The 14,170-nt window shown below is 51.9% G+C and overlaps 1 protein-coding gene across 3 annotated transcripts in view; it reads left to right on the forward strand.

Annotated features, from left to right (window-relative positions):
• Positions 1–14,170, forward strand: part of TTC39A (tetratricopeptide repeat domain 39A) — a 56,056-nt gene that overhangs the window by 14,445 nt on the left and 27,441 nt on the right. The window contains exons 1-2 of one of the 3 annotated variants that reach the window (XM_007459635.1): positions 12–31; positions 7,040–7,144. In XM_007459635.1, the coding sequence (XP_007459697.1) occupies positions 7,080–7,144 (65 nt within the window). In that variant the 5' untranslated portion in view covers positions 12–31; positions 7,040–7,079. Of the gene's footprint in view, positions 1–11; positions 32–6,571; positions 6,727–7,039; positions 7,145–14,170 lie in introns of those variants that run through there. The other 2 variants (XM_007459634.1, XM_007459633.1) reach the window with 2 other exon arrangements.

The raw sequence follows: 14,170 nt of genomic DNA on the forward strand, positions 1-14,170 counted from the left end.
CGGCCGGCTCCCTGGGCGCCGTGCCGGCGGGGTAAGTGCGCTGCGGAGCGGCCCCGGAGGGCGCGGGCGGGGCGGGGGGCGGCGCCGGGCCTGGTCTCCCGCGAGGCCCGCACTGCGGCTTCCAGCCTCTGCGGGGCGGCACTGCGACCCCCGCCCCTCCCGGCCTCCGGGTGCTGCCGCCGCCGCCGCCTCCGGGGAGCGGGGAGGAGGCTGCGCGGGGACGGTGGAGGCCCTGGGCACCCTGGGTCGGTCGGTCACTCCCCGCTGGGTCCCAACTTTGTTAGGAAGCTGTGGCCACAGCCGGGTCAGAGCCTCCTTCCTCCGCTCGTGGCGTTTACACCTCCACACCTGTGAGTGGGCTCTTATTGTCACTTCCGTTACAGGTGAGGAAACTGAGCAGTAGCTCTTAAATGACTTGTCTTAGGTGCCCTAGGAGGTGAGAAGTGGGCCTGGGATTTGAACCCAGCGGTGCCAGACAGTACTCCATCTTTGGGGATATTCGGAGGAGTTAAATGACTATAGGAACCGGCCCGGCCCACCGGGCACAACAGGAACAGGGGTAGTAAAGGTGGGGGTTGTAACTTTCAACGTGGCACTTCTGCTCATCCCCACCCCACCCCGTTGAGGAACCCTGTAGGGCCCCTACACCGCCCCTGTAGCAGTGACAGCTGCCAGCTGCTGGGAGACCTGGAGCAACTCTGGATAGGGGCTGGGAGCCCTGCTGCTGGGAGCCGGCACTGCTAGGAGGTTGCTGGGTGGAGATCCTGCGCAGGTGAGCTGGGAGGGCTGCCATTCTGCCTGGAGCCTCACCACCAGGGACAATATTTGCCTAGGGCCTCAGGGCTAACACATGGACAGGGACGTGACTTGGCTGGTGCCAGCTGTCAGCTGGAGGCCTCCACAGGGCCTGTGTGTGTCCCAGGCTGAGGGCTTGGAAGTTGGGTGGCCGGTGGGCACCCTGGCCTGGGGGAGGGTTGCCTGGTGAGTCAGGCAGTGTTTTGTATGACATCGACCGAGTCCTTTATCCTCCCTAGACTTCTGGTCCCTCCTTTGGAAAATACAGGGAGGCTGGGCTGGCTGCTCCCTTCCTTTTCTGGGCTGGTCTTTGTAAATCTGGAAGCTGGTTAAATCCCTTCTGCCCAGTCCTGAGCACCACCCCATTGGGCCCAGAAAAATGGTTTCCAGGAGAGAAGGCAGGCATGGATCAGGGCACCTATTAAAGAATCCTGAACTCCCAGACTAGGACCCTCATTCATCCTTCTTCCTTGCACACTCACATGCCTGACTGAGTCCTCTCTACAGCCCGGGGCTCCTCTGGCCCCTCCTTGGGCCTCCAGGGCAATGAGCCTGCCCTTCTAGCACTGGCAGGTCGTCCTCACACTAAACCATACCTACCCACCTGCGTGCCCTCCAGGTCCATCTGTCCCTGGCCCTGTTCAGTGCCATTCTGGTGGGGTCTGAGCAGAGCAGAGGCAAAGCAGTTCCACCTTCAGCATAGACACTCATTCAGTCAGTCAACAAACACTCCCAGGCCTGCTCTGGGCCCAGCCCCATGTGTGAGGCTCAGTGGTGAAAAGACCAACATTTAAATCTCCTCCACTTTAAAAATTATGAAATATTTTCAGCCTTCAGAAGAATATCACAAATAATAAAATGAGCTCCATGCCCTTGCCAGCAAGCTTTTTCAGATGTTAACATTGTGCCCTGTTTATTTCATATTCTTTGTAAGAAATAAACCATCCCTGTGGACCAGCCCACCCTTCCCTCTACAGAGATAGTCACCATCCTGAATTTTGGTTTTATCATTTCTCTGTTTTTATTCTTTTGCTGAGTATGTATAAGCCGAAAAAATACGTAGTTCTTTAAATTTTTTCTGTAAATGGAGTCATATAGCACAAATCATTCTGCAGCTTGCTTTTTCTCACTCAGCTTCAGGTTACTGAGATTTAGCTCTCTTGATCCTTGAAGCCCTGGTCCCCACTTGCCTTGAAGTATGATATGCCACCTGATGTAGAGACCGTCATTTATTTATTTATCCAGCCTTCTTGGTGAACACTGAGGTGGTTCCCAGAGTCTTGCTATTCAAACATTGAATATTCTTGAATGATTGTCCTTTGCACATATGTGAGTGTTCTTCTACGTTGCCAGGTAGGAGTGGAATTGCTGGGATTTTACAGGATATGTGCACTCAATCTTTTAAAGTTACTTAGTTTCATTATAAAAGCGGTGCTGCTCGGTAAAAGAGATGATGGAAATACATAATCTTAGGGAAAAAAAATTTGCTAACGTTTCCTGAATACTTCTTATTGTGCTTTCCACTGTCTCAGTCATTCTTCCCAGCAGCCCTGGGAGGTAGGTCATTCCCATTTCATTGATGAGAAAACTGAGGCTCATAGAGGTTAAAGAACCTTCCCACGTTTCTCCAACAAGTGATTGCTGAGCAGCTTGAGTCCAGTGTTGTCTGCTTTCAAAACTCCACGCTACCTAGGCCACACCACATCACTTCTGCCATGTGGTACTCGCTTTATGCACAGCTAAGTGGGACTCTGGGAGCAGAGTCACAATCGTATTTGCAATTTAGAAAGGTCACTGTGATGTGACAGATCCCCATGGACAGGTTGCCTTACCCCCTGAGCCAGAAGTTCCCCCTGAATGCTGGAAGGAAGTAAAAGCCAGCTCTGATTCCAGTCTGCTCTCTGAGTGACTGCCTCGCCCTGCCTCCACTGCCCCACCCATCTCACCCTGACTGGGATCCGGGTAGGAGGGTTTCCTGTCTCCAGTGGAGAAGAGGGTCCCCCAGCTCTGACACTGAGGTAGTGGTTTCCAGGCAGACCACCGTGGGGAGGTGGGAGGAAAGGGGGCTGGGGTGGCCCTCTTCTCACTTTGGTTTCAAGCCCCCACCCCCACTACGCTAAAGTTCCTGGTGTTAGTCGTCACCAGCCATGCTCCACGCTCCACCCTGCTCAGCATCCTCCCCATACCAGAGTTTCCACCTGGCACAGCAAAGAGGCCACCATCCCCACTTGGGAGCCCAGGAATATTTTGGCCTGGGCCCCGGCAGGGTGGCTTGGAGCAGAAAGGCCTTAAAGACGTGGGGACAGCCTGCAGAGAAGTGGGGACCTCAGTCACAGCCAGGGGAGGGGAATGGTTTGGCAGGTTGCTTTTGCAGAAAGTATTTCTGTCTTCTCCCAGGTTCCTGGGAGGAGGACATCAGGTTCCTGTCTTCACTGTCTTCACTTATCTATCAAATGCAGATAAGAACATCTGGCTCTTGGGGCTGGTGGGAGGACTGAGTGAAATAATGCAGTCGTCAATTTAGATAACTTGAAGTGATATTCTCGTAGTGGTGATAGGTGTTTGTTCATGCTATTATTAGGTCAAATGGGGCCAATGTCCCCAGCCTGCCTGAGCTCCCCAGCCAGCTGGGATGCCCCCATCCCACCCGTCCACTTACAGGCCTTCCAGAGCCTCTGTCTTCTCCACCTGCCCCATGATGGTCTGTGCCCCCTCCTCACTGTGGTATCATGCCTCCAGCCCTTTGCTCACACTCTTTTCCTCTTCTGGGACTTCCTTCTCCATCTTGTCCTCAATTCAGGGCCATCTTATCCAGAAAGCTTCCTTGACGGCACCCCCCTCACTTCCAGGCCTCCCCAGCCCCCAGTGACTCCCATGACCACGGCCCTGATGGCTCTGGCCGTCACTGTAGCCCTCAAGGGCAGGCCCACGTCTGGGTCCAGTTTCTTTCCCCAGAGTCCAGCCCCAGGCCTGGCCCAGAGCCAGAGATGGGTGGATGTTTGTGGCAGGGAAGAAATCAGCTCCAGGGCTGCCCCAAAGCAGCTGCCCGTCTGGAGAGGTCACCGCAGACCCACCTCATGACAGTTAAGGGGAAGTGGTGCTGGGGCTGCCAGGGGAGGGACTATGCGCCTCTGTGCTGTCTGTCCATCTGTCTGTGCATCTTTCTCTCCAGATAGACCAAGGAGGCAGAACCTCTTTTTTGATGGGGTTGGAGGTGGGGGTGGGAGCCGCGTGTGCACAGAAGTGGGAGGTAGGCTCTCGACTCTGGAATTGTTTAGAGATGGGCAGAAGCCAGGACAACGGACTTGACTTCCTGGGGCTGAGCTGGTGGGCACTGGCTCAGGCAGAAACTTGGGTTAGAACCCATGCTTAGGTGTGTGACCTTGGCCAAGTCACCTCTCCTCTGCGCCTCAGTCTCCTCATCTGCAGTGGAGATAATAACCCCATTCCACAAGGCTTTGTGAGGGCTCACGGAGAGCCCGCCAGTTAAATGCCTGGGGCAGTAGGTACTCACTGCCTTTTCATTGATTCATGCAACAGAGACAGTGGAATGAACACCACTCACTAGGCTAAGCCCTGGGTGCCAAGGAAGACTGTCCCTGCCTCATGAAGAGGGAGGCAGAGGCTGCTTCCAGTGGGGCCCGTTTGGCCCTGGAAAGGAACTTGATCTTTATCCTAAGAGTAGGACAGTGAAGGATTTCAAATCCAGAAGTGACATGGTCAGATTTCGGTTTTAAAAAGATAATTTTGGCTGTTATGAGAGGGACAGAGTAAAGGGAATAATGCTTCCTACATTATCCCTTAAAAAAACTACCTAGAGGCTGGATGAGTTACAACATACATCCTTTAAAATACATTCCTGAGTGCCCACAGAAGTTAACAAATCCTCTCAAGCCAAGAATTAAGAGAGAGCTGAAATCAGGCTGGTAAATAAGATGAAGCCACAGCAACCTGAGGGTATTTACAAATTCCAGAAACCTAGAATCTTGAGTTTTAATGACACTTAAGGAACGGGAAATAAGGACTTGGGGCTACCCAACGACAGTGTGAAGAGTTGGAACTTAGCCTCCCTACCACCTCACGTGAATCTGCCACCTTCAAAGGGCGTCCTCAGCAAATAGGGGCATTGACTAGAAAAAAACACCCACCCACCACAAAGGGAGACAACAGTTCTTGTGGGGACAAAGAGGCTCCCTAGACAATTATACATGTTGGTCTGCCCTCACACAAATTTCAGGTTTGAATATACACTACCTCTGTGGTCCTGGAAATGCTAAACTAAAAAAAGTAACATAAATGGTCTTGGGGGTGGTAGCACCCCAGGGAACCTGGCTGAAGTAAATGAAAATCCTCTCTTGGAGAGTGGATTCTCATTTGAAGATCCCTTTGGGATTAGTCAAATAGGAATTCATGATAAAATTACAAAACACACAAAGAAACAAGTCACTGTGAGCAATAGATACCAGAAGCAAGAAATAGCAGAATTAAGAGTCTAAGATCCTAGAGTGATAAGATATTGATTATAACTGATTGTGTTTAAAATGTATAAAGAAATCAAAGATAGACTTGCAACAATAGGCAGGGAACAAAATACTGCCCAAAATGACCAAGCAGATTTGAAAAAGAACGAAGTGGAATTTCTGAGATGAAAAATAAAATCACTGAAATTAAAAACTCAGTAGAGGATAAGTAGCAGATGAGACCCACTTAAAGAGAATTAGCGAAATGGAAGATCTAGAGAAATTACTTAGAATCTAACAGAGAGAGTGAGCGACATGGCAAAGAAGAGAGAGAAGAGGCATGAAAAACAATAAAATGGGATAACAGAGAGAGAAGAGTTAGGAATGGACAGGAGTAGAGGAGGGGTCTTCCATCAGACGTGAGTACAGATGGTAGTGGCCTGGACTGGGGGGCACTGGGTGTAGAAGGAAGTGGATTAAGAGATGTTCAGGAGGTAGAACTGATAGGGCTTATTGATGGAGTAGATGACGGAGGCCAGGGGGGAGAATGTGTCAAGGATGACTATTTCTGCCTTGAGAAACTTGGTCGAGGGGTACTATTTATTGAGATGGCAAATCTGGAGAACAGATTTGGGAGAACAAACAAGAGTTCAGTTCTGACCAAAGCATGTTTCATTTTGCCTGGGAAGTTCTGTTGATGCATCACAGAGGAGGAGATATTAGAGCTGGGCCTTAAGATAGGTGTAGAAGTTTACCTGGTGGACAAAGAACTTTTATTAACTTTGGGGGAAAAGGATCTCCTTTCAGTAAGATCATTGAGACACTTTTTAGAGCCTTCTCTACTTAAAAGCGACCCCTTGAGAAGAGACATTCATAAGACCATCACACAGGACTTTTGGGATCATCTCTCATCTTTCAGATGGGAAGCTGAGGCTCAGAAAGGTCAGGGATTTGCCCTCCTAGCCCAAGACTCTCCATCCATTCATTCATTCACTGACTTAACCTGTATTTATCAAAAGCCCATTTTGTACCAGATACTAGGTGCCGGTGATACAGCAGTGAACAAAACAAAGATTCCTGCCCTCAGGAAGCTTATATTTTAGTGGAGGGAGACAGACAATAAACACAAAAATAAGTAAAAAAATATATATGTCAGAGGGTGATAAGAGCTATCAAGAAGTGTAAGGACTGGAAGGAGGTCGGGTGTACTGGAGGTGCCATTGGGAAGGTGGCCCTTGAACATAAAAGGCTCTGGGCAGCTCTTACAGGGTGGCTGCCCACTATGGCCCATTGTGACAGCGCCTGTGGGGTTCTAGAGTGCAGGCCTAAGGAGGCCAGGAGAAGGCCTAGAGAAGGAGGAGGAAGAAAAGAGCTGAAGTGGGATTTAGTGGGTAGGCTGTGCCCTCCAGTGGGGGCAGAAAATTCCAATGGGTCAGAAGGGCCACAAAGACTCCTTTTACCCTTGTGAGAGGTAAGATAAATTCATTCCTGAGGTTTCCTTGCACCAACCCACCACATCCCATCCTCAGCCCCTCCCCACAATCTCAGATGACACCACCCCCCTCTGCTCCCCCTCCCACCTTTAGGAACACTTAGAGGTAGGTCCAAATTGTCCTGTGTCTTAGTACAGAGTGGGCAGCCTGGAGGAGCTCGTGACAGGCATCCAGGGACCACCAGGGAGTTCGAGTGGGCCTTGGGCGGCTCTGTTCCAGCCAGGACAGTTGAGCCTCTCAACTGAGGCTCTGTTGAGAGCTCCCAGGTCATGCCTGTGTCTCTCCCATCAGGACTCCTGTGAGCAGCCTCCATGAGTCCCTGGACCAGTGCATGACCGCCCTGGACCTCTTCCTCACCAACCAGTTCTCAGAAGCACTCAGCTACCTCAAGCCCAGGTGAGGCTTAAGCCCAGGTTGGGGATGGAGGGGTGTGTGTGTGTGTGTGTGTGTGTGTGTGTGTGTGTGTGTGTGTGTGTGTGTGTGTGTGTGTGTGTGTGTGTGTGTGCGCACGCACACATGTAAGTGTAGGGATGGGGATGCCAGATGGAGAACCAGAGGTTTTATGTGAGAGGAACCCTGTGTAACTCAATGCCTTCAGCCTTCTGGGTCACTATGACCCCTGAGAATTCCATAAAAATGGCTCAGGGTCCCCATTCCACAGCCAGGAACAGCCAGGCCCTCCCCAAGGTCACTGTGACTTCCTTCCCCTCAGGCCTTGCAGCTTCTTCCACTTTGATTTCTTGTTCCCACTGAATCCAGCTCTAAAACAGCCCCTTTTTGTTATTTTCCTCCAAAGCACTGAAGACTTGAGTTGCTTTTACTCAAGGCTTTAGGGCAATGATGACAGTAGTTTAGCCATTTCTTCTAGTGTTGACTGCCTTATTTCTTTTTTTGGCTGCATTGTGCGCAGGCTTTCTCTAGTTGCGGTGTGCGGGCTTCTCATTGCGGTGGCTTCTGTTGTTGCGGAGCACAGGCTCTAGGCACGTGGGCTTCAGTAGTTGCAGCACGTGGGCTCAGTGGTTGTGGCACTCAGCCCCTAGAGTGTGCAGGCTTCAGTAGTTGTGGCATGTGGGCTCAGTAGTTGTGGCTTGGGGCTCTAGAGCACAGGCTCAGTAGTTGTGGCACACGGGCTTAGTTACTCTGTGGTATGTGGGATCTTCCCCGACCAGGGATTGAACCCGGGTCCCCTGCATTGGCAGGCAGATTCTTAACCACTGCACCACCAGGGAATTCCCTGCCTTATTTCTAAATAATATGCTTAGGGTGCTCTTCCTTTACTTACCACTTTTTTCAATTTTTTAAAACCTGAAATTAAGTTGAGACATAATTCACATACCATAAAACTGACTCTTGTTACTTTTTGCTTTTACACATCACCTGATGGTTGACAAGAATTTAGCTTTCTTGTACCTCTGCCTCACCTCCCTTCCCTCCTCCTATCATTATATCACAATATCTGGCTAAATCAGTAATCAGTGTTTTCACTATTATAACTATGTAATTATGCTCATTGCAGAGACGAGTCTTACATTATAAGATTACATTTTCTTTCTGGAGTTAATAATTGTCTTGTTTTTTTCATTTGCCTGATTCGCTATATGTTTATCCTGAACTCTTTATAACTACTCCATCAAGTCATGAGGTTTTCCGTAAATACTCAGATATATCAGGTAAGCCCTCAGTCCCTCTTTTTCCTGGAAACCTCTCCCCTGGAGGACAGGCCTGTTTACTGGCCACCTTCCAGCCGGCTCCTGGAATCCCCTTTGCTTCTCTCCTGTTTGCTTGGCCTGGCTTTTTCTCTCTCATATCTGTATCCTCCCTCATTTTACTAGAGCATGTCCTCTAGAAATTTCCAAAGAGAGAGTTGCATGAATATGATCTTTCCCCCTCAGAATTTTGAAGGCGTTGTTTTCTGCCCTGTTTTCTGGCATGTACCGTAGCCGGGAGAATCCTAATTCTTCTTACATGGCATGGGGTCTTTTTTCCTTCTCCAGAGATGTTTAGGATCTTCTCTTTTATTTCTGCAAATCTGAAATTTCACAGTGATGTGCCAGAATGTAGGTCTTTTTACTTGGCATTTTTTTTTCTTTGTTTTGGCTGTGCTGGGTCTTCGTTGCTGCACATGGGCTTCCTCTAGTTGCAGCGAGTGGGGGCTACTCTTCATTACGGTGTGCAGGCTTCTCACTGCAGTGGCTTCTCTTGTTGCCGAGCATGGGCTCTAGGCGCGCGGGCTTCTGTAGGTGCAGCACATGGGCTCAGTAGTTGTGGCCCGTGGGCCCTAGAGCACAGGCTCAGTAGTTGTGGCGCACGGGCTTAGTTACTCCGTGGCATGTGGGATCTTCCCGGACCAGGGCTCGAACCCATGTCCCTGGGTTAGCAGGCGGATTCCCAACCACTGCATCAACGGGGAAGTCCTCTTGGTATGTTTTTATTCGAAAACTGAGTTCTAGGAAATTCTCTCGTATGATCGTTCCACGTTCTGTTTCCCTTTCCTGGGCTTTGTTTAAGGCAGGTATTGGACTTCCTGGATCAGTCCTCTTCTAAGATATTTATCCGCACACCACCCCCCTCGAATTTCTTTATCTTTTTACCTCTGATTTATGGGAGAGTTCCTCAACCTTATCATTAAATCCACTGACTTTTCTTTCTTGTGTGTAATCATATGATTAATTCCCTAGTACTCTTCAGTGTTCTCTGAATGTTCTTTTTTTCCTAAAACATCTTATTCTTTGTTTATGAGTACACTGTGTTCTTTATATGTATATTTAAAAATATGAGTGTCCTGAGGATAGGACCTGGCATGTAGCAAGCCCTCTAATAAGTATTTATTGTTGTTATTACTATTATCGCAGAATATTATCTCTTTAAAAATATTTTATTCTTTCCCTGCATAATCTTGGCTTTCTCCAGGTTTCCTTTTTCTGTGTAATTGGGGGAGTACTCTCCTCATGGTAGGGTGGGGAGCGCTACCCTGAAATGCCCGATGGTCCCTGGCTGTCTGTCTGGTCGTGTTTAAGAGCACATTCACTCAAAGGCCAACTGGAAAGTCTGGGCCAAGAAGCCTTGTAATTGGTGGGATCAGCTTTTGGATGATCTGGCAGAGAGCGGGCCCCAGATGTTAGCTTTTCCAGAGAAGAATCCTCCATTCCTCAGTCTGGACAGAGAGACCCTGGCTGCCTGAGTTCTGGGACTGGGATAGGGGTGAGGGGCCAGGGGTCTAATCATGTCTGCTGCCTGCTTGCCTGATCCCCTCTTTTCGGCTCTAGGTTGTCCTCTGCCACAACTGGTTCCCCCAGGTCCCCAGGGAAAGCAAGTGCTGGGGTAGGGGGACAGCTTTCCCCAAGGCCGAAGCCAGGCCTGTTCAGTTTCTCTAGACCTGACTGACCCATCGATCTCCTGTCTGGGGTCAGTGGCCCAGCTTCTGAGTGGGGCAGCTCCAGGGCTTGGTGGTCCTGAGTCGTACGGTAGTCCCTCCGCGAGCAGTCCTCACACCTCATCCCCACCCTCTGGGGGGATCCGGCTTGAGGTATGGCAGGGCCGGGTCTGCTCAGGAGTGGGGCCACTGCCTGAGGCAGGCCAGGCCCCATCTTGCCCCATCACCGAACATCCAGGCTCCCCTCCCAGTGCTTTAGGAAGGCTCCCTGGCTCCCCTTCCCTCCTGGTCACTACCCGTCCCGAAGTGGCTCCTCTCTGCCACTGCCCCCTCAGCACCCTCCTCCCGCCCTCGGCCCCCTCCTCGCTGAGGGGCTGCCTCACCTTCCCTCACCTCAGGAGGGCCCTCTACTAGGGGTCCCACAACTCAGGCCCCTGAGAGGCAACGCCTGCCCTGAAGGAAGCACCACAGAGAGAACAGGCTTCCTGTGAGGCCACCTTTCATCTCACACGTGAGGCACTGTAACCTCTCTTTCTCTTGACTCCTGCCCCATTCCGGAAAAGGGTCTTTGCTTTCTTTTCAGTTGAAGCGCTTCCTCCCCAAACAGTGGATGTCATGAGCACACTCCCCGCCCCTTCTTGTGACAACCAAATAATGTTTCCAGAAATTGCCAGCTGTCAGCAGAGGGGCGGGCAGATTCAGTAAAAATACCTCCCCATCTCTGTTAAGAACCACTGGTCTAGATAAAATAATTCTTGCTCAGAAATGGTCTCCTCTCCCCATTCACAGCCACTGAAGCTGTGAAGGATGCTGGGGGTCAGTGTCATCCACTGCTCCCCATGGCACATGTGGTGTCTCGTTTCACTGTCACCCACACTTTGCCCTCGGGGAGTAACTGGGCTCTCCAAGCCTCCCCCCCCACCCCCCAGCTTCTGCTTTCCCTTTTTCACTTCTTTCTTTTTTTTTTTCCCCCAAACTAACACCAGAACCTGCATGTTATACTACTTTGTTGTTTGTTTTACAGCAGGTTCTTATTAGTTATCTGTTTTATACAGATTGGTGTATATATGTCACCACATATACACCATTTGCTTTTCCCTTTTTCACTTCTTTGAGTAGCTTCTGGTTTATTTTACTTCATGCTGTGTGTGTCCCTGAGCACTGTCTCTGGAACATGGTAGCTACACTACTCATTTGATGAAAAAAATGGTCATGGTTGATAAGCAGCAGGACCAGGATGCACATCCAGCCTCACTCAGCTCCACAACCCACATTTTGCCTCCTGGGCCATCCTGGATCTCAAGCAGGTGGAGTTTCCCTGGCACAGAAGGCCTCACATGTGCCGCCTCTTCCAGGAGGGAGGGAAGGAGGTAGAAAAGGTGTGTGGGGCCGAGGGAGGGTGGTGTGCCCCTGCACTGTCCCAGATCCCTCTGAGGGAGGAAGCAAAGTCCCCTGCTGAGAGGAAGGGGCCAGGCTGGTGCTGGGCTGGGGAGGTGGCAGGGACTGGGCAGAAGTTCATGAGTGGCACGATGGGCCGAGGCTGGGGGCCCCGCTCAGACCGTGCCGTCCGTGTGGCTGGCAGCTTCCTCCTGCCTTGCTCAGTGGCAGTGCCGCCGAGAAACTAGGCGGTCGCGCGGCTCCTAACCAGGGCAGCGGGAGTTGGCAGGCCAGTGGTGAGGGTTTTGACAAGAGAGTGGCTGGTACTAGGAAGCTCAGCTGGGGGGTCAGGGAGAGAGGACAGGCTGGAGGTGGGGGGATGGTGCAGTGGGAGTGACTGGAGAGAGCGCACAGGCGGCAGGCGGGGAGTCTGTGGCTGGGAGGGTGGGTGGTATCGTGCAGGACTCCAGAAGCAGAGCTGGCCTGTGGGCTGACGGGAAGGTCAAGTTGTGACCCATGGGATGGGGCAGCTGGGCTCCTGGGGCCGGTTCACTGGGCAGTACGTCAGGAGTGCACTCGTGTGGCCGGCGGCGGGCCGGGTGCTGGGGCTGCAGTACCGAGCAGGGCGTGGGCCCTTCTCAGGGTTCCTCACGGCATCAGTGAAACAAGTAATAATGGCTTTAGGACCAGACACATACCTTCCGGGGTGCACTGCAACGTGAAAATGTGGAATTCTTTGTTCAAAAATTATTAAGGGTTTCAAGACGGTGACAGCAGAGCATTAAACCAAGCATGGAGCCCCGTGTGACTGCACAGATCGCACACCTGTGAAGCCAGCCCCGGAGGTCTTCCTGGAGGAAGTGACATTTAAGTTGAGAGAGGCTGGATGAGAAGGAGTCAGCCAGATGGAGAGGGCATTTCCAGGCAGAGGAACAGCTGGTGCCAAGGCCTGGCAGTGAACAAGGGTCTAGTGTATTTGAGGAAGACAGATAGTCAGCCTGGCTGGGGTGGGGAGAGCTGGGGAAGGTCCCAGAGGGAGAGGGCAGGGTGATGGAAGGTGGACTGGGGATATGAGTCCCCCAGAAGGTGGTTGGGCTGGAGAGGAGGGCAGTGAGTTGGGTCTGAGAGGCGTGGGGGGATTTCATGAGGGTGAAGGAAAGTGGCTTGGAGGCAGGGGGTCTGTCTCTGAGACAGGCTGCAGGGGGCATCCTCGCCGAGAGGTCCTCGGGAAGTAAGGCCTTAGGCTGCGACTGCAGGGGTGTCCCCAGGAAAGAGCAGCGGGGTTTGGGTCAGAGTCAGTTGTCTTGATGGTGAGGACAGGATGGCTGACGAGTAGCTGACAAGGGCCCTGAGCCCTGGCTACTGGCAGAGGAGGGAAGGGCTGGAGGCCGCTGGGCTTAGCAGACCTCCAGATGGCCAAGGAGTCCCCGGTCCCAACACCCTGCTCTTCCGTGACGAGTAGCTGACAAGGGCCCTGAGCCCTGGCTACTGGCAGAGGAGGGAAGGGCTGGAGGCCGCTGGGCTTAGCAGACCTCCAGATGGCCAAGGAGTCCCCGGTCCCAACACCCTGCCCTTCCGATGGCTCTTCCAGTGCCCTCCCCATCTTGACACCTGGTCTAGGCCTGGCAGGTGAGACCCCATTGGGCATCATGTCCTAGAGGTGGGTCTAGCTCAGAGGTGAGGCGATCGTTGCTTCTAGGGGTCTGGTCGCCATATGTACAACAAGGACTTTGTGGAGTGCAGACTAAACTTGGGGTGCCTAAGGTCTGGGGGGTTGTTATACCTCTGTGCCCTGAATCCCAGTCCAGACCAGAGTTGGGGGCTTCCATGTCATGGGCTGGGGAGGGGCTAGGATTCCCAGCTGCAGGTGCCTGTCGGGGCCTTGGGCCTCAGACTAGAAATTCCACTTTGCCTGCCAGCTGCCCAGGAGGGGCTGTCCCTCCTACTGGGCTGGGCAGGTGTGGCTGAGTCCTGGGCCTGGGACCTGGGGGCGAGGAGGGTGAGAGTTGGAGAGGCCTGGGGGAAGGGGATTATCTGGGAGGTGGGTCTGTGTGCTGCCCGGGAAACCCTTCCTCAGGGAGAAAGTTTTTATGTAGGGCAATGACCCTTGACCCTGGCAGGGCACAGAGGGCTCAGACTCACATTCATTGAGCATCGGTGTTATGGCCCTGGCCTGGGCACCCTACTTAAGCCACCCAAAGTCCTAGGAGAGAAGGGTTATTGTATCCATTTTACAGAGGAAAAGCCTGAGGCTCAGAGAGGCTACAAGACTCATGAGGATCACACAGCTGGTGACTAGCGAGGCCAGCATTCCCACCTGTGTCTGAGAGACTCTGAAGCCTGAGTTCACCCCACTGCAGACTGTGGCCTTCTTTCCACAAGCCACTGCCCTCAGATAAGCAGTTCTAGCAGAGACCTGGGAGGTGTCCCAACAGCTGCCAGGACTGGTCTCCTTCATGAACCTTTGACTTCCAAGGATAATATCACCTGAGAATTACCCAGAAATAAAAAAGCAACTTAATTTACAGAGGTGTTTTATGAATGAGGAACAGGTGAAGTCTTACGATAGAATAGATGGTCTATAAACCTTAGTCATCTTCTCTCTCCCCTGAAGTTCCCAGCATAAGCCTGGCACTGAGGAGTTTGGAAAATAATTAATAAGGGGGTGTAGG

The sequence above is a fragment of the Lipotes vexillifer genome, unplaced genomic scaffold (genome assembly GCF_000442215.2).
Source record: "Lipotes vexillifer unplaced genomic scaffold, Lipotes_vexillifer_v1.1 scaffold525, whole genome shotgun sequence".
NCBI lineage: Eukaryota > Metazoa > Chordata > Mammalia > Artiodactyla > Lipotidae > Lipotes > Lipotes vexillifer.